We start from the raw sequence: 19340 nt of genomic DNA, 5'->3' as shown, positions 1-19340 counted from the left end.
CCTATCATTCTGATGCCAGTCTCCTTTCGTGCTGATTTTGGGCAGGAAGCTTAGTGGGTAAGAGCGTTGTGCCAGTAACTGAAAGGTCGCTGGTTCTAATCCCCGAGCCGACTAGGTGAAAAATCTGTCGATGTGCCCTTAAGCAAGGCACTTAACCCTAATTGCTCCTGTAAGTCGCTCTGGATAAGAGCGTCTGCTAAATGACTAAAATGTTATAGAACTAATCACGTTGTTATGCTTAGTTGTATAATGCAAGTCATCTCTGTGTGTTTGTGTGCGAGTCTGGGTGTAGCGGGCACACCTTGTGTGTGTACGTTGTGCGGTCTACCTGTTGGCACGCAGGTCTCCATGGCTTGGAGAAGAGGTGCTTGAGTGTGACCTCACCGTAGGGACCTTTTACCCCATTCAAATACAAAAAAAATATATTTATTTATTTATTTAGCAGACACTCTTATCCAGAGCGACTTACAGTAAGTGAGTGCATGCATTTTCGAACCCACAGCCCTGGCATTGCAAGCGCGATGCACTACCAACTGAGCCACATGGGACTTCCTCAGAGTAATCACTGATTTATAACAGATTTGGATAGGTATAGGCAAGGACCCCATCACTTCTACCTATACTTTCATGTCAGATCAGTGATCATGATTACAAAAGTCTGACTTCAACTGACGCTCCTTCTGTACGGCTGGCCCTTTTGGGTCCTGGTTGCCCTTGGTTACTGACCCAGTCAGTGAGAGAGGGAGAGACTGCAATAGAGACGGAGCCACCTGCAAACCCTTAAGAAGGGGCAAAGCAGAAGCAGTCGTATTTCAAAAGCCCCCAGTCCAGTTCACCATCTGAAGGAAGAGGGATCAGATCCGGTTCCTCTCCCTCTTAGTGCACTCTCAGGTCAGTGGTGGAGCTAATGGATGACTGGCTGCTGGGGTCAGACCTCCTGTCCAGTTGACTGTCTGAGGACTGCTGCATAAGGCTTACGCTCGTCATGCACAAACACACGGACATAGACATGGTGTAGGCAGAGCCAGAGATAGACACACACATACTGATGGCGCTGTTGTTCTGAGCTTAGTGAGGTGTGTAAACGGTTGCTTTGAAGCTGATGTTAATGACAGTGTAAAATGAGCAGAGACTTCCGCCTGCTGTCTTGTCTAAGCATTAACACCAGTCTGATCGCCCTCCAGCACTGTTAAATTATTATTTTTTCTCTTTCCTTTTTAGACTTCATAACTACATCCTAGGTTATGAAATCTCTCTCTCTCCCTCAGTGTTCCCCACCCCCCTTCAATCTTTCTGCCTGTGTTTTTCTTGGTCTACCACCATCTCTCTCTTTTCTCAATGTTTTTTCCCTCCTCCGCTCTCTTTTCTCTCCTCCGCTCTCTGGAGAAACTGACAGATTTTTTAAATAGGTCATTCACTCTCATATGATTGTCTACATCACTACCCATTTTAATTTTTGTTAAAAAAAAAATTGTATGAAGTCGATCACCTCTTTTTTTCTTGTTTTACCTGAACGATTAGGCTACCTTGTGTGAAAGTGAGAGGCAACAGTCATTTATTTAGCTACCTATCAAGTATAAGGCTCTAATCTGGCCAGGTTTGAGATTTCCTTGTCCATCATCCCGATTTCGAAATCTGAAAAAATCCTACCCATTGCTCCCACATTTCTGAGATGAGCCAAGGAATTCTGTGAGAGATTCGGTTTGAGAGATTGATGTGACCTGAGATGTAGTGTGTGCACGCGCGCGCATGCACATGCATATGTTCACATTTATGTGCACACTTGTCTGTCAGCCAGTGTTTTACTTTGTTAATGTATTTCTCCACGCACATCCCTCCATCTCCCATTGTCCACCCAAAACATGCTTGCCCATAAATCCTGCATATTCCCGTTCAGTGATTGGATGTTTGATATTGTTTTTACTCACTGTCCAATGGTATGCCCTCTGTTTTAGGTGGAGTGGATTCAGCAGCAGGTGGTGAAGAGGCGGATCAAGAGGGATTACAAGGCGGCCCCTCACCCTCTCTCTAGCCCCGCCCAGACTAGCCCCGCCCAGTCCATCTTCTTCAACGACGCCAAGTGGAGCAGTATGTGGTACATAGTGAGTATGCAGATCAGGCCATACCCCAGCACTCAGGGTCAAGGGTCACCAGACTCACCACCACCATGACCTACTTAATGGAGGGTCCACAGGGGGTGTGTGAGAGTGACTCTTGGTTGTTTATTTATTTTTATTTCACCTTTATTTAACCAGGTAGGTTAAGTTCTCATTTACAACTGTGACCTGGCCAAGATAAAGCAAAGCAGTGCAATTAAAAACAACAACAACACACAGTTACATATGGGATAAACAAAAACGTACAGTCAATAACACAATAGAAAAATAGAAAATCTATATACAGTGTGTGCAAATGTAGTAAGTTATGGAGGTAAGGCAATAAATAGGCCATAGTGCAAAATACAGTGAGGGGAAAAAAGTATTTGATTCCCTGCTGATTTTGTACGTTTGCCCACTGACAAAGAAATGATCAGTCTATAATGTTAATGGTAGGTTTATTTGAACAGTGAGAGACAGAATAACACAAAAAAATCCAGAAAGACGCATGTCAAAAATGTTATACAGTGGGGGAAAAAAGTATTTAGTCAGCCACCAATTGTGCAAGTTCTCCCACTTAAAAAGATGAGAGAGGCCTGTAATTTTCATCATAGGTACACGTCAACTATGACAGACAAAATTAGAAAAAAAAATCCAGAAAATCACATTGTAGGATTTTTAATGAATTTATTTGCAAATTATGGTGGAAAATAAGTATTTGGTCAATAACAAAAGTTTCTCAAGACTTTGTTATATACCCTTTGTTGGCAATGACACAGGTCAAACGTTTTCTGTAAGTCTTGACAAGGTTTTCACACACTGTTGCTGGTATTTTGGCCCATTCCTCCATGCAGATATCCTCTAGAGCAGTGATGTTTTGGGGCTGTCGCTGGGCAACACAGACTTTCAACTCCCTCCAAAGATTTTCTATGGGGTTGAGATCTGGAGACTGGCTAGGCCCTTAAGGATTGACACTCCTTCGTTGCCCGGGCGGTGAGTTTGGGATCATTGTCATGCTGAAAGACCCAGCCACGTTTCATCTTCAATGTCCTTGCTGATGGAAGGATGTTTTCACTCAAAATCTCACGATACATGGCCCCATTCATTCTTTCCTTTACACGGATCAGTCGTCCTGGTCCCTTTGCAGAAAAACAGCCCCAAAGCATGATGTTTCCACCCCCATGCTTCACAGTAGGTATGGTGTTCTTTGGATGCAACTCAGCATTCTTTGTCCTCCAAACACGACGAGTTGAGTTTTTACCAAAAAGTTATATTTTGGTTTCATCTGACCATATGACATTCTCGCAATCCTCTTCTGGATCATCCAAATGCACTCTAGCAAACTTCAGACGGGCCTGGACATGTACTGGCTTAAGCAGGGGGACACGTCTTGCACTGCAGGATTTGAGTCCCTGGCGGCGTAGTGTGTTACTGATGGTAGGCTTTGTTACTTTGGTCCCAGCTCTCTGCAGGTCATTCACTAGGTCCCCCTGTGTGGTTCTGGGATTTTTGCTCACCGTTCTTGTGATCATTTTGACCCCACGGGGTGTGATCTTGCGTGGAGCCCCAGATCGAGGGAGATTATCAGTGGTCTTGTATGTCTTCCATTTCCTAATAATTGCTCCCACAGTTGATTTCTTCAAACCAAGCTGCTTACCTATTGCAGATTCAGTCTTCCCAGCCTGGTGCAGGTCTACAATTTTATTTCTGGTGTCCTTTGACAGCTCTTTGGTCTTGGCCATAGTGGAGTTTGGAGTGTGACTGTTTGAGGTTGTGGACAGGTGTCTTTTATACTGATAACAAGTTCAAACAGGTGCCATTAATACAGGTAACGAGTGGAGCACAGAGGAGCCTCTTAAAGAAGAAGTTACAGGTCTGTGAGAGCCAGAAATCTTGCTTGTTTGTAGGTGACCAAATACTAATTTTCCACCATAATTTGCAAATAAATTCATTAAAAATCCTACAATGTGATTTTCTGGATTTTTTTTCTCAAGTTGTCTGTCATAGTTGACGTGTACCTATGATGAAAATTACAGGCCTCTCTCATCTTTTTAAGTGGGAGAACTCGCACAATTGGTGGCTGACTAAATACTTTTTTTCCCCACTGTATATTGATTTGCATTTTAATGAGGGAAATAAGTATTTGACTCCTCTGCAAAACATTACTTAGTACTTGGTGGCTAAACCCTTGTTGGCAATCACAGAGGTCAGACGTTTCTTGTAGTTGGCCACCAGGTTTGTACACATCTCAGGAGGGATTTTGTCCCACTCCTCTATGCAGATCTTCTCCAAGTCATTAAGGTTTCGAGGCTGACGTTTGGCAACTCGAACCTTCAGCTCCCTCTACAGATTTTCTATGGGATTAAGGTCTGGAGCCACTCCTTTGTTGCCTTGGCCGTGTGTTTTGGGTCATTGTCATGCTGGAATACCCATCCACGACCCATTTTCAATGCCCTGGCTGAGGGAAGGAGGTTCTCACCCAAGATTTGACGGTACATGGCCCCGTCCATCGTCCCTTTCATGCGGTGAAGTTGTCCTGTCCCCTTAGCAGAAAACCCCCCCCAAAGCATTATGTTTCCACCTCCATGTTTGACGGTGGGGATGGTGTTCTTAGGGTCATAGGCAGCATTCCTCCTCCTCCAAACATGGCGAGTTGAGTTGATGCCAAAGAGCTCCATTTTGGTCTCATCTGACCACAACACTTTCACCCAGTTCTCCTCTGAATCATTCAGATGTTCATTGGCAAACTTCAGACGAGCATGTATATGTGCTTTCTTGAGCAGGGGGACCTTGCGGGCGCTGCAGGATTTCAGTCTTCACGGTGTAGTGTGTTACCAATTGTTTTCTTGGTGACTATGGTCCCAGCTGCCTTAAGATCATTGACAAGATCCTCCCATGTAGTTCTGGGCTGATTCCTCACCGTTCTCATGATCATTGCAACTCCACGAGGTGAGATCTTGCATGGAGCACCAGGCCGAGGGAGATTGACAGTTATTTTGTGTTTCTTCCATTTGCGAATAATCGCACCAACAGTTGTCACCTTCTCACCAAGCTGCTTGGCGATGGTCTTGTAGCCCATTCCAGCCTTATAGGTCTACAATCTTGTCCCTGACATCCTTGGAGAGCTCTTTGGTCTTGGCCATGGTGGAGAGTTTGGAATCTGATTGATTGCTTCTGTGGACAGGTGTCTTTTATACAGGTAACAAACTGAGATTAGGAGAACTCCCTTTAAGAGTGTGCTCCTAATCTCAGCTCTTTACCTGTATAAAAGACACCTGGGAGCCAGAAATCTTTCTGATTGAGAGGGGTCAAATACTTATTTCTCTCATTAAAATGCAAATCAATTTATAACATTTTTTATATGCGTTTTTCTGGATTTTGTTGTTGTTATTCTGTCTCTCACGGTTCAAATAAACCTACCATTAAAATTATAGACTGATCATTTCTTTGTCAGTGGGCAAACGTACAAAATCAGCAGGGGATCAAATACTTTTTTCCCTCACTGTAATTACAATTGAGTATTAACACTGGAGTGATAGATGTGCAGAAGATGATGTGCAAATAGTGATACTGGGGTGCAAATGAGCAAAATAAATAACAATATGGGGATGAGGTAGTTGGGTGGGCTAATTACAGATTGGCTGTGTACATGTGCAGTGATCGGTAAGCTGCTCTGACAACTGATGCTTAAAGTTAGTGAGGGAGAGAAGAGTCTCCAGCTTCAGAGATTTTTGCAGTTCGTTCCAGTCATTGGCAGCAGAGAACTGGAAGGAATGGCGGCCAAAGGAGGTTTTGGCTTTGGGGATGACCAGTGAGATATACCTGCTGGAGCGCATACTACGGGTGGGTGTTGCTATGGTGACCAATGAGCTAAGATAAGGCAGGGATTTGCCTAGCAGTGATTTATAGACGACCTGGAGCCAGTGGGTTTGGCGACGACTATGTAGTGAGGGCCAGCCAACGAGAGCGTACAGGTCACAATGGTGGGTAGTATATGGGGCTTTGGTGACAAAACGGATGGCACTGTGATAGACTACATCCAATTTGCTGAGTAGAGTGTTGGAGGCTATTGTGTATATGACATCGCCGAAGTCAAGGATCGGTAGGATAGTCAGTTTTACGAGGGCATGTTTGGAAGCATGAGTGAAGGATGCTTTGTTGTGAAATAAGAAGCCGATTCTAGATTTAACTTTGGATTGGAGATGCTTAATGTGAGTCTGGAAGGAGAGTTTACGGTCTAACCAGACACCTTGGTATTTGTAGTTGTCCACATATTCTAAGTCAGACCCGCCGAGAGTAGTGATTCTAGTCGGGCGGGCGGGTGCAAGCAGCGTTCGATTGAAGAGCATGCATTTCGTTTTACTAGTGTTTAAGAGCAATTGGAGGCTACGGAAGGAGTGTTGTATGGCATTGAAGCTCGTTTGGAGGTTTGTTAACACAGTGTCCAATGAAGTGCCAGATGTATACAAAATGGTGTTGTCTGCGTAGAGGTGGATCTGAGAGTCACCAGCAGCAAGAGCGACATCATTGATATATACGCAGAGAATAGAGTCGGCCCGAGAATTGAACCCTGTGGCACCCCCATAGAGACTGCCAGAGGTCCAGACCACAGGCCCTCCGATTTGACACATTGAACTCTATCTGAGAAGTCGTTTGTGAACCAGGGGAGGCAGTCATTTGAGAAACCAAGGCTATTTAGTCTGCCAATAAGAATGCGGTGATTGACAGAGTCGAAAGCCTTGGCCAGGTCGATGAAGACGGCTGCACAGTACTGTCTTTTATCGATCGCGGTTATAATATAATTTAGGACCTTGAGCGTGGCTGAGGTGCACCCATGACCAGCTCGGAAACCAGATTGCATAGCGGAGAAGGTACGGTGGGATTCGAAATGGTCGGTGATCTGTTTTTTTAACTTGGCTTTCAAATACTTACGAAAGGCAGGGCAGGATGGATATAGGTCTGTAACAGTTTGGATCTAGAGTGTCACCCCCTTTGAAGAGGGGGATGACCGCGGCAGCTTTCCAATCTCTGGGGATCTCAGACGATATGAAAGAGAGGTTGAACAGGCTAGTAATAGGGGTTGCGACAATTTCGGTGGCTAATTTTAGAAAGAAAGGGTCCAGATTGTCTAGCCCAGCTGATTTGTAGGGGTCCAGATTTTGCAGCTCTTTCAGAACATCAGCTATCTGAATTTGGGTGAAGGAGAAGCGGGTGTAGTGCCTCAAAGGCAAATGTCTAGACAACTTCTCACACCTTTTCTAATGACATAGAGAGGATTTAAATGCATACAGCAGTGTGAAATGACTCTGTCCAGACTACACAAGCTGTACAGCTCTACACAGAAAAATACTTCACTCGCTTGTGGTCGCTAGTCACATCCACATACAAATCATTACTCCCTTACATTCTGTGCGGATGGTAAGCGCTCTGGTCTTTTTCTTTTCTTCTAGGTTCTGTCAATGGTTAACTTGGCAAAGATAATGCCAATACTTTGACCTTAGCGCTTCCACTTATCTGTCCAGTTTCATAATCTGTTATAATCAGTCATGAGTGTTTCCTGTTTATGTATGAGATTGAGACTATTTGTTTACTAGTCGTTGTCCATGTTCACGTCTGTTGACATTTGTTCACGTCTGTTGACATTTGTTCACCTGGGCATTAGTCTACAACTGACTTTCTCCCTCCATCTCTGGACCTATTTAAAAACTGTTCAAATGCTTCCGTTCCTTCCTCTCCTCCTTGGACTAATAACTGATCTAGCATGATTGGACAGGTTAAAGCAAGAACTCCAGTTCATAGCGTTCACCAATCCAGACATGTCCGATCAATGATTACTTCAAGGAACGGAGAAGGGAAAGTTGCATTTTCAAAGTATTCGAACAGGGCCTATGTCTATGGGCTCAATCAATCAATCAAATGTATTTATAAAGCCCTTTTTACATCAGCAGATGTCACAAATTGCTATACAGAAACACAGCCTAAAACCCCAAACAGCAAGCAATGCAGATGTAGAAGCATAGCAGCTAGGAAAAACTCCCTAGAAAGGCAGGAACCTAGGAAGAAACCTAGAGAGGAACCAGGCTCTGAGGGGTGGCCAGTCCTCTTCTGGCTGTGCCGGGTGGAGATTATAAGAGTACATGGCCATTTAAGGCCAGGTTGTTCTTCAAGATGTTAAAACGTTCATAGATGACCAGCAGGGTCAAATAATAATCACAGTGGTTGTAGAGGGTGCAACAGATCAGTACCTCAGGAGTAAATGTCAGTTGGCTTTTCATAGCCGAGCATTCAGAGGTCGAGACAGCAGGTGCAGTAAAGGGAGAGAGAGAGTCGAAAACAGCAGGTCCGGGACAAGGTATCATGTCCGGTGAACAGGTCAGGGTTCCCTAGCCGCAGGCGGAACAGTTGAGCAGCAGCACGACCAGGTGGACTGGGGAGAGCCAGGAGTCATCAGGCCAGGTAGTCCTGAGGCATGATCCTAGGGCTCAGGTCCTCCGGGAGTGGAGGGAGAGCGAGATAAATAGAGGGAGCATACTTAAATTCACACAGGACACCAGATAAGACAGGAGAATTACACCAGATATAACAGACTGACCCTAGCCCCCCGGCACATAGACTATTGCAGCATAGATACTGGAGGCTGAGACGGGTGGGTTGGGGGGACACTGTGGCCCCGTCCGACGATACCCCCGGACAGGGCCAACCAGGCAGGATACAACCCCACCCGCTTTGCCAAAGCACAGCCCCCACACCACTAGAGGGATATCAACAGACCACCAACTTACTACCCTGAGACAAGGCTGAGTAGATCTCCTCCACCGCAAAACCGGACAGGAAAATCACGTCTGTGACTCAACCCACTCAAGTGGCGCACCCCTCCTAGGGACGGCATAGAAGAGCACTAGTAAGCCAGTGACTCAGTCCTCGTAATAGGGTCAGAGGCAGAGAATCCCAGTGGAGAGATGGGAGCCGGCCAGGCAGAGACAGCAAGGGCGGTTTGTCGCTCCAGTGCCTTGCCATTCACCTTCGCACCCCTGGGCCAGACTACACTCAATCATAGGATCTACTGAAGAGATGCTTCTTCAGTAAAGACTTAAAGGTCGAGAACGAGTCTGCGTCTCTCACATGGATAGGCAGACCATTCCATAATAATGGAGCTCTATAGGAGAAAGCCCTGATTTCCAGCTGTTTGCTTAGAAATTCTAGGGACAATAAGGAGGCCTGCGTCTTGTGACCGTAGTGTACGTGTAGGTATGTACGGCAGGACCAAATCGGAGAGATCGGTAGGAGCAAGCCCATGTAATGCTTTGTAGGTTAGCAGTAAAACCTTGAAGTCAGCCCTAGCATTAACAGGAAGCCAGTGTAGAGAGGCTAGCACTGGAGTAATATGATCAAATTGTTTGGTTCTAGTCAGGATTCTAGCAGTCGTGTTTAGCACTAACTGAAGTTTATTTAGTACTTTATCCGGGCAGCCGGAGAGTAGAGCATTGCAGTAGTCTAATCTAGAAGTGACAAAAACATGGATTAGCTTTTCTGCATCATTTTTGGATATAACGTTTCTGATTTTTGCAATGTTACGAAGATGGGGAAAAAAGCTGTCCTTGAAATATTCTTTATGTTCATCAAAAGAGAGATCAGGGTCCAGAGTAATGCCGAGGTCCTTCAAAGTTTTATTTGAGACGACTGTACAACCATCAAGATTAATTGTCAGATCCAACAGCAGATCTCTTTGTTTCTTGGGACCTAGAACTAGCATCTCTGTTTTGTCCGAGTTTAAAAGTAAAAAATTGGCTGCCATCCACTTCCTTATGTCTGAAACACAGGCTTCCAGGGTAGCCTATTTTGGGGCTTCCACCATGTTTCATCAATGTACAGCTGTGTGTCGTCCGCATAGCAGTGAAAGTAGACATTGTGTTTCCGAATGACATCACCAACAGGTAGAATATATAGTGAAAACAATAGTGGTCCTAAAACGAAACCTTGAGCAACGCCGAAACATACAATTGATTTGTCAGAGGACAAACCATCCACAGAGACGAACTGATATCATTCCGACAGAAGATCTAAACCAGGCAAGAACTTGTCCGTGTAGACCAATTAGGGTTTCTAATCTCTCCAAAAGAATGTGGTGATCGACGGTGTCAAAAGCAGCGCTAAGGTCTAGGAGCACGAGGACAGATACAGAGCCTTGGTCTGACGCCATTTAAAGGTAATTTACCATCTTCACGAGTGTAGTCTCAGTGCTATGATGGGTCTAAAACCAGACTGAAGCATTTCGTATACATTATTTGTCTTCAGAAAGGCAGTGAGTTGCTGCACAACAGCTTTTTCTAAAATGTTTGAGAGGAATGGGAGATTCGGTATATGCAGATTTTTCTTTTTTTACATTTTCCGGGTCAAGGTTTGGCTTTTTCAAGAGAGGCTTTATTACTGCCACTTTTAGTGAGTTTGGTACACATCTGGTGGATAGGGAGCCATTTATTATGTTCAACGTAGGAGGGCCAAGCACAGGAAGTACCGGTAGCTCTTTTAGTAGTTTAGTTGGAATAGGGTCCAGGATGCAGCTTGAGGGTTTAGAGGCCATGACTATTTTCATGAATGTGTCAAGAGATACATGATTAAAAAACTTGAGTGTCTCCATTGATCCCAGGTCCTGGCAGTTCTGTGCAGACTCAGGACAACTGAGCTTTGGAGAAATACGCAGATTCAAAGAGGAGTCCGTAATTTGCTTTCTAATGATCATGATCATCATCTCTTGTTGAATGCTGATTTTTAGTTAGCTTTGCGACAGTATCAAAAACACATTTAGGATTGTTCTTATTCTCCTCAATTAGGTTGGAAAAATAGGATTATTGAGCAGCATTGAGGGCTCTTCGATATTGCACGGTACTGTCTTTCCGAGCTATTCGGAAGACTTCCCATTTGGTGGAGCCCCATTTCTGTTCCAATTTTCTGGAAGCTTGCTTCAGGGCTTGGGTATTTTCTGTGTACCAGGGAGCAAATTTCTTGTTACATATGTTTTTTTGTTTTTAGGGGTGCGACTGCATCTAGGGTATTACGCAATATTAAATGTAGATCCTCAGTTAGGTGGTTAACCGATTTTGGGGTAGGTGGAGGGAGTCTGGAAGGGCATCTAGGAATCTTTGGGTTGTCCGAGAATTTATGGCACAGCTTTTGATGATCTTTGGCTGGGGTCTGAGCAGATTATTTGTTGCGATTGCAAACGTAATAAGATGGTAGTACGATCGATCGTCCAGGATTATGAGGAAAAACATTTAGATCCACAATATTTATTCCACGGGACAAAACTAGATCCAGGGTATGACTGTGGCAATGAGTAGGTCCAGAGACATGTTGGACAAAACCCACTGAGCCGATGATTGCTCCAAAAGCCTTTTGGAGTGGGTCTGTGGACTTTTCCATGTGAATATTAAAGTCACCAAAAATTAGAATATTATCTGCCATGACTACAAGGTCCGATAGGAATTCAGGGAACTCAGTGAGGAATGCTGTATCTGGCCAAGGAGGCCTGTAAACATTGCTATAAAAAGTGATTGAGTAGGCTGCATAGATTTAATGACTAGAAGCTCAAAAGACGAAAACGCAGTCTTTTTTGTTTGTTTTGTAAATTGAAATTTGCTGTCATAAATGTTAGCAACACCTCCGCCTTTGCGCATTGTATATGCTCGCTAGTGTAACCAGGAGGAGAGGCCTCATTTAACACAGTAAATTCATCAGGCTTGAGCTATGTTTCAGTCAGGCCAATCACAAGTGAAGTGAGGGATCTAACATTAAGTAACCCTACTTTGAGATGTGAGATATCACAATCTCTTCCAATAATGACAGGAATGGAGGCCTTTATTCCAGTGAGATTGCGAACACCGCAATGTTTTGTTTTGCTCAACCTAGATCGAGGCACAGACACGGTCTCAATGGGGATAGCTGAGCTGACTACACTGACTGTGCTAGTGGCAGACTCCACTAAGCTGGCTAACAGCCTGCTGCCTGGCCTGCACCCTATCTCATTGTGGAGCTAGAGGAGTTAGACAGGGATCTATGTTCATAGATAAGATGAGAGCACCCCTCCAGCTAGGATGGAGTCCGTCACTCCTCAGCAGGCCAGGCTTGGTCCTGTTTGTGGGTGAGTCCCAGAAAGAGGGCCAATTATCTTCAAATTCAATAGGAGTACAGGTGTCCCTATAAGAGGGGACGCTTCCCCTCAATCAGCCTCCCGAGATATTATCTTCAGCGAGACTAGAGAGGGTCTGCAGGGCCTTAAGTCCTATGGGGCTCCGCTCCACTCATAGAACTGGAGTTACACTCCGGTAACTATCGTTCTATATCGTGGAGCTCCGCCCCATAGGGGAGCTCTGCTCCTATTGGTTTAAGGCGGAGCGCAACGCTTCAAAATGTACTCCCTGCCGTGCCCAACGCTTCCCATCGAAATGAAAAGTTTGGGCCTAGCAATGGCTGCGACCAAGTCTCGCAGTACTGTAACACACTGTGTCACAATATACTGCGTCATCGGTCCAAATCCGCCCCACCTAGTCCAATGGCATCACCAATGTCTAGTGGGCAGATCACCAGGATACGGGCCATACCAATCTGTACTAGCAGATAGATGGTACCTCAATATCCTGTTACAACAATACCAACCACTAATGGAATGACACAAGTGTCACTCTACATTGTGTACACGGTAGCCCGCCCCACTCAATCAATGGAACCCCAAAAATTAGTGGGCAGATCTCAGAACATGATTCATACTAATCTGAACAAGCAGATAGATGACGTCACATTCCGTCAAAATTGTCATGACCGTTCTAATAGTACCGTAACCAAGGTTACTACTATTATCCCTCATCATTCCGCCTCAACCCAGTTATTCACCGGTGGGCTGATCAATACATGCCTTCTACTGTACTGAACCTGTCAGTCAGGAGTCATGCTAAAATATGTATTTCTATCAGAAGCGGACCTGAAAGAGACCTGTCTCCTCGTTCCTGCATTCCTCTCTCTTAGCTCAAGTCCTCCCCTCAGCCATGCTGAGTACAGACTGAGCCAAAGAGTTAGAAGACATATCCAAGAGATAGAAACAGATAAATGGAGACGGTGACGATCACGATGCCGCTGCACAGATATCCTCTACCCCTTTTCCTCTGAGATGGGCTCTTATACCCTGAGGCAATTGTCGCCCGCTGCCTCATAAGCTGTCTCAATGCCTTCGCAAAGCCAATGAGACAGAAGCTGCTTCGAAAGTGGTCTACCTAGTGCAGCCGCACCGTGACACACAAACAGCTGAGGCGATGACCTAATCGCTGCTGTGCGCTCAACGTAACACGCCTAAGCACGCACTGGGCACAGGCAATGGAGCCTTTCCTCTCTCCTCTCCCCATGGGGAGGGGGAGAAAAAGCCCACAGCTCCACGGTCTGTGATCTATATGAGCTCTTAATAACCTTTGGCATAAAAGCCGGGTTAGGACGTAACACCGCTCTGCTCAAATCGCCATTAATGGCAAGACAGTCGGGTCTCGTCAAAAGAGCACACAAATCACTGACACGCTTAGCAGTAGTCAAAGCGAGCAACAGTGCCGTCTTCATAGACAGCATCTTGAGGGGTATTTGATTCAATGGCTCAAACGGCGACTCACAGAGCGCTTCGAGTACCAAAGCCAAATCCCACTGAGGAAGCGTGGCTCTAGGCATTGGTCTAAGCCGCCGCGTTCCTAATAAGAAACGTTTCACTAGAGGGTGGCTGAAGACAGTGTCTCTGCCAAACCCCTCGTGACAAGCTGAAATCGCCGCTGCAAACACCTTTAATGGTGGCGGGCGATCGCTGCTTATCAAACATAAACTGCAGGAACGAGAGAACACTCTCAACCCGACAGTTCATGGGTTCTACATTCTCTGTGACACACCACTGTGAAAACACGTTCCATTTACTGGCATACACACTGGAAGTGGAACCGGCACGTGAACCCTGTATGGTCCTGATTACTGAATCAGATAACCCACAGCGCTCTAGCCTGTCCCTCTTAGGAGCCAAGCCTTCAGTGGTTGGCCGATTATGGGCAATCGCCCTATCGAGCCTCCCGACTGAGACAACGCGTCCCGTCGATGTGGAATTGGCCATGGTGGCGCAATCAACATCTGACTCATCTCCGCGAACCATGGAGCCCCTGGGCGATCGGGGGCCACCAATATTATTGACAGCCCGCCTGATCTCACCCTGGCTAACGGTAGGAGAATGCAGGACAGCGGTGGGAATGCATACAGGAGAACTCCCCAGTGGCGGTTCGTCCTATTCCCTCAGAGAGAACCGTAGAGGACAAAGCGCGTTCACACGTGACGCAAATAAGTCCACCTCGGCTCTCCCGAACTGTTCCCAAATTTGGAGAACAATGTCCGGGTGCAGACGCCACTCGTCGTCTCAAGGACCCCCTCGAGACATGAGGTCTGCTCCCACGTTCAAATAGCCCGGAATGTGTGCTGCTCTCAACGAGCGAAGGTACTCGTGAGCCCACAGCCACAATTGCTCCACCAACCGGTGGAGTGCAGGAGACCTGACTCCTCTCTGGCGATTTATGTAGGCTACTGTGGTCCGGTTGTCTGACCAGACCAACACATCGCGACCCCGAAGGGTAGACGCGAAGTGGGTCAGAACCAGTCAAACCGTTTCCAACTCCAAGAGGTTGATGTGGCGACTCGAAGGAGGCCACACACCTCCTATCGCTTGGGTCTGACATGTCCCTCCCCATCCAGTCAGAGAGGCATCTGTAAACACTGGAATGTAGGAGGACACTTTGCCTATTGGGACTCCGTACGTGAGAACACGCGGGTCTCTCCAATAGTTCAGATCTGCACTGAGCGAGAGAGGAACCACCACCAACCGACGACGTTGACGCACTGGGTCTAGTCTTAGTTGGGCGAACCATCGCTGCTTCCTGCGCATGCGCAGGAGTCCCAGCAGGACCACGAAATGGGCTGACGACATGAGACCCAAAAGTGACATGACTGACAGTGCCGTTACCGTGTGATTCGGACGAAACCTTCTCAGGGCTAGCAACAGGGCTACCCTTCGAGGTTCCGAAATTCAAGCCCTCATCATTAGTGTCTAGCTGTATCCCCAGGTAGACAATCTGATGACTGGGCCAGGGCGCGCTCTTTTTCCAATTCACAGCGAACCCCAGACGTGTGAAATGAATCACTGTCTGTGTCGTGTGAGTGAACGCCAGCTCTGCTGACGGGGCGAGCACCAGTAGGTCGTCTAGTTAGGCTAGTAGCCTTATTGTGGTCCTCTGTAGCTCAGCTGGTAGAGCACGGCGCTTGTAACGCCAAGGTAGTGGGTTCGATCCCCGGGACCACCCATACACAAAAAAAATGTTATGCACGTGTGACTGTAAGTCGCTTTGGATAAAAGCGTCTGCTAAATGGCTTATTATTATTATTATTATTATTATTATTCCCTGACACACACTTGGAAAACGTGCGAGGTGCCAGGGCGTACCCAAATGGCATCCTCGTGAACTCGTACGCCACCCCTTGAAAGGCGAATAGCAGAAACTTTCTGTGACGTGGCTGCACCGGCACATGAAAGTACGCGTCCTTTCTGAACACATTCCAGTAGACGTTTTGTCGTGAGCATTCGGAAGGGCCGTTTGGCTACGCTCTCGTTGAGAATGCGTAAATCCAATATCGGTCTCATTCCCCCCGTCTTTTTGGGCACCAGGAAATAGGGCGAATATAGCCCTTTGTTCCTTTGCTCACGGGGAACTACTGTGACCGCCTCCTTCGCCAAAAGTTCCGTAATCTCTGAGACCAGAGCGGCCACTTTTCCGGGCGTTTTCATCACCGTCTCTACCACCCCCCTGAATGGGGGAGGGGTCTGACGGAATTGGATGGCATAACCCTTCTGCAACGTCTGGTCTAGCCAGCGTGAGCGGGTACAGCTTTGCCGCAACTCCCTGCAATGCAGAGCAAGCGGAAGAGCGTGAAGCTGTGGTACATTCAGTAGGAAGGACCTGTATTCCTCGATGGCCCTCGCTGCCGCTGTTCCCCAGCACTGAGGTGGTGGAACAGCCCAAGGCGGGCCTCCCATGAAAGGGAGAGGAAACATCAGCGTATTCTGAGAGAAACGGGGGCGCCAATACGTTGGTTAAACCCATAACCGTAGTATTCCGGCCCTCCGTGAACGCAGCATGGGTCTGAACTGCACTGACTGAGGCATTAGCCTGAGACAGAGCGCCGTCCCCGAATAGCGGTCACGTCATCATGCCATTATCTGGTTGAGACTGCAGCCTGCTATGTGAGACACTCACTACAGCACTCCTAGGAGTCTGTAAAGTGAGGTCTTTATGAGGTAACACAAGGCGGCGCCTTGATACCCTTTTAATACCTGCCTCATGTGTGCGCTCAGCAACGCACCCATGGTGAGCTGAGCTGCACTCAGTGGTGAGAGAGAGAGTGAGAGTGAGGAAGGTCGAACACTCTCGGATGTATTATGGAAAAGGGGCTCTTTTTTGACAAAGTCAGGTGGAGCCAACTCTTTATTACACACATCAACAAAAATATTCTCCTCCGTCCCCTCAACAGAAGGGTGGGGGGGAATAGCGGGCGCAGTCGAACTCGTTGCTGCGCCATCTTCATTCTCTCCCCCACGTCCCGTCACGTGCGCCGTCTCTTCTGGTTGCCCTTAGGCTGCCAGGTCGACGCTCTGATGACTTCCCTCGCCGGCGGCATCGTCGGGGCCTCAGGTGCTGCTGGGGGGGCGGAGCCCTCTCTCCTGCTGCTTGAAGCCGCCGTCTGGCGCCAGGTACGACGTCTCACAGTAGAGCCTGCTCTACTAGAGGCGGTGGAGGTGGACTGTTTAGTAGTAGTCACGTGGCCTGCTCTCCCTGCCAGTGGCAGGTGTCTGGCCAGCTGCTTCCTCTCCTCATCAAGCTTCGTGAAGCGCCCCGTCGCCTCTTTGACGGCGACTCTGAAGAGCCCGTCGTCAGAGAAGGGGGCGTTCAGAAGCGACGCTCTGTCTGCTTCTTTCATGGTTGTCAGTGACAACCATAGGTGTCGCTCCGCGACCACTGAAGTGGCCATGGACCTCCCCGCGCCGACAGCTGATGCCTGTGTCAGGTGAAGAATAGCGCCAGAAATCCTGGATGCCTCTTCCACCTCCTCCCTGGCGAGCTCAGTCTTACCCGTGGTTAGACGGGACAGAGAGGTCGCTAGGAGGGCACTGCTACAGCTTGGGCCCCCAACGTAAAATACTTTTCCACCAGCTGTGCTGTGAAGCGGTCTTTCTGCGTTGGCAGAGTGGCCTTCTTGGAAGAGGGCTAGGGACTCGAACCCGGCACGAGATACGCAGCCAGTGCGCTCTCTAGCCTGGGGATTCCCTTAGTGAAGCCCTGTTACCTTCCCTCCCTCTGGTAAACGGGAGGTACGCCTTGGCCGGCGAACGGGCCGCCAGAGGCGCCTTCCACGAGCCCTCTACGTATTTTGCCAGCGAGGGCATTGCTGGAGCCAAAGGCTCCGCCGCCCTCCTTGGCCGAGAATAGGGGCCGCCCTCCATCATGTCCACATCCGGTGCGGAGGGAATTGGGGGCAGCGCTATCTCCAAACGTCTAGCAGCCCTCTCAATGAGCCCAGGAAAGTCTGAGCGCAGAGAGGCTGCTGCGAAGGACAAGGCTACTGATCTCTCAGAGCCCGTGTCGTCATCGCCAGGGAAGTACAAGACCTCTCACTCTCCAAAGGAAAGGGGGTCTTGAAGTTCTCGGTCAGAGGGACAGATTGTTCCATAGGAATATCCATCTCATCCCCATAATCCCTGTCTTCTCCAGAGTCGGCGCCCTCGGATGATGCCTCAGAAGCTGAGGCTAACACCGATAGCACGTCCTCCAAAGGGATATCCTCCCTAAAGAACGCCCAGCGCTACTTCCTCTCCTTCAATGAAAGGAGGGCGCAGCTGGCGCAAATAGGGGGATCGCTGATGCCGTCCTTGGCGTGCTGTGAACCCAAACACACAAAACAAAGGTTGTGGGAGTCCGCAGCCCCCATGGAGGCACAGCGGCATTGAGCTCTGAAAAGAGCTGGTGTGCTCATTTAGGACGACGTCGATGACCTGGAAAATCGACTGCGTTTTCTTCGTCCTGAGTCATCGCCTCTTCTTGGCTTCTTCAGTCTAGTCCAGTCGCTGAACATAATGGGAGGTTGATTGCGGGGAAGCGTCCCCTCTTATAGGGATACCTGTACTCCTATTGGCTGCAGGTGTGTGCCTAATTTTGTCTCAGGCTGTTCGCAGCGGGGTAAACCAATAGGAGCAGAGCTCCCCTATGGGGCGGAGCTCCACGATATAGAACAGCACAGCAGCAGGGAGACAAGTCCGGAAGTTGAGGTCGGAGCAATGACTGAAACACTGTTGCCACAACACAGATGTGGCTCTCTGTTCCAGAATTATAACGGACACGTAAGTGGGTTGCTAGTTTTGTTTCAGCACTATTCCAGTGACGTAACTGTGTGTGTGTGTGTGTGTGTGTGTGTGTGTGTGTGTTCCAGCACTGTAACGATGATATCCATAACTGCCAGTCGGACATGAACATAGTGGGGGCGTGGAAGAGGGGCTACACGGGGAAAGACGTGGTGGTCACCATCCTGGATGACGGCATAGAGAGGAACCACCCCGACCTCATTCAGAACTACGTGAGTGTGTACTGTATGCATGTGTGTGGGTGCATGTACACTGAGTGTACAAAACATTAGGAACACCTGCTCTTTGCCGGACATAGACTGACCAGGTGATTCCAGGTGAAAGCTATGCTCCCTTATTGATGTCACCTGTTAAATCCACTTAAAACAGTGTAGATGAAGGGGAGGAGACAGGTTAAAGGAGGATTTTTAAGCCTTGAGACATGGATTGTGTATGTGTGCCATTCAGAAAGTGAATGGGCAAGTCAATAGATATAAGTGCCTTTGAATGGGGTATGGTAGTAGGTGCCAGGCGCACCAGTTTGAGTGTGTCAACTGCAACGCAGCTGGCGTTTTCACACTCAATATTTTCCAGTGCGTTTCAAGAATGGTCCACCACCCAAAGGACATCCAGCCAACTTGACTGTGGGAAGCATTGGCGTCAACATGGGACAGCATCCCTGTGGAATGCTTTTGACACCTTGTAGAGTCCATGCCCCGACGAATTGAGGCTGTTCTGAGGGCAAAAGGGGGTGCAACTCAATATTAGGAAGGTGTTCCTAATGTTTTGTA

At 47.8% G+C, this 19340-nt stretch overlaps 1 protein-coding gene across 3 annotated transcripts in view; it reads left to right on the top strand.

Moving 5' to 3' along the window:
* Positions 1-19340, top strand: part of LOC311144794 (proprotein convertase subtilisin/kexin type 5-like) — a 74229-nt gene that overhangs the window by 10497 nt on the left and 44392 nt on the right. For all 3 annotated transcript variants that reach the window (XM_084180926.1, XM_084180928.1, XM_084180927.1), the window contains exons 3-4: positions 1956-2102; positions 18639-18782. In XM_084180926.1, the coding sequence (XP_084037052.1) occupies positions 1956-2102; positions 18639-18782 (291 nt within the window). The remainder of the gene's footprint in view (positions 1-1955; positions 2103-18638; positions 18783-19340) is intronic.

Source organism: Coregonus lavaretus, assembly GCF_964263955.1.
Source record: "Coregonus lavaretus genome assembly, chromosome: 17".
Classification (NCBI taxonomy): Eukaryota; Metazoa; Chordata; class Actinopteri; order Salmoniformes; family Salmonidae; genus Coregonus; species Coregonus lavaretus.
The sequence above is the reverse complement of the archived record's forward strand: the minus strand, read 5'-3'. Positions and strand labels throughout refer to the sequence as shown.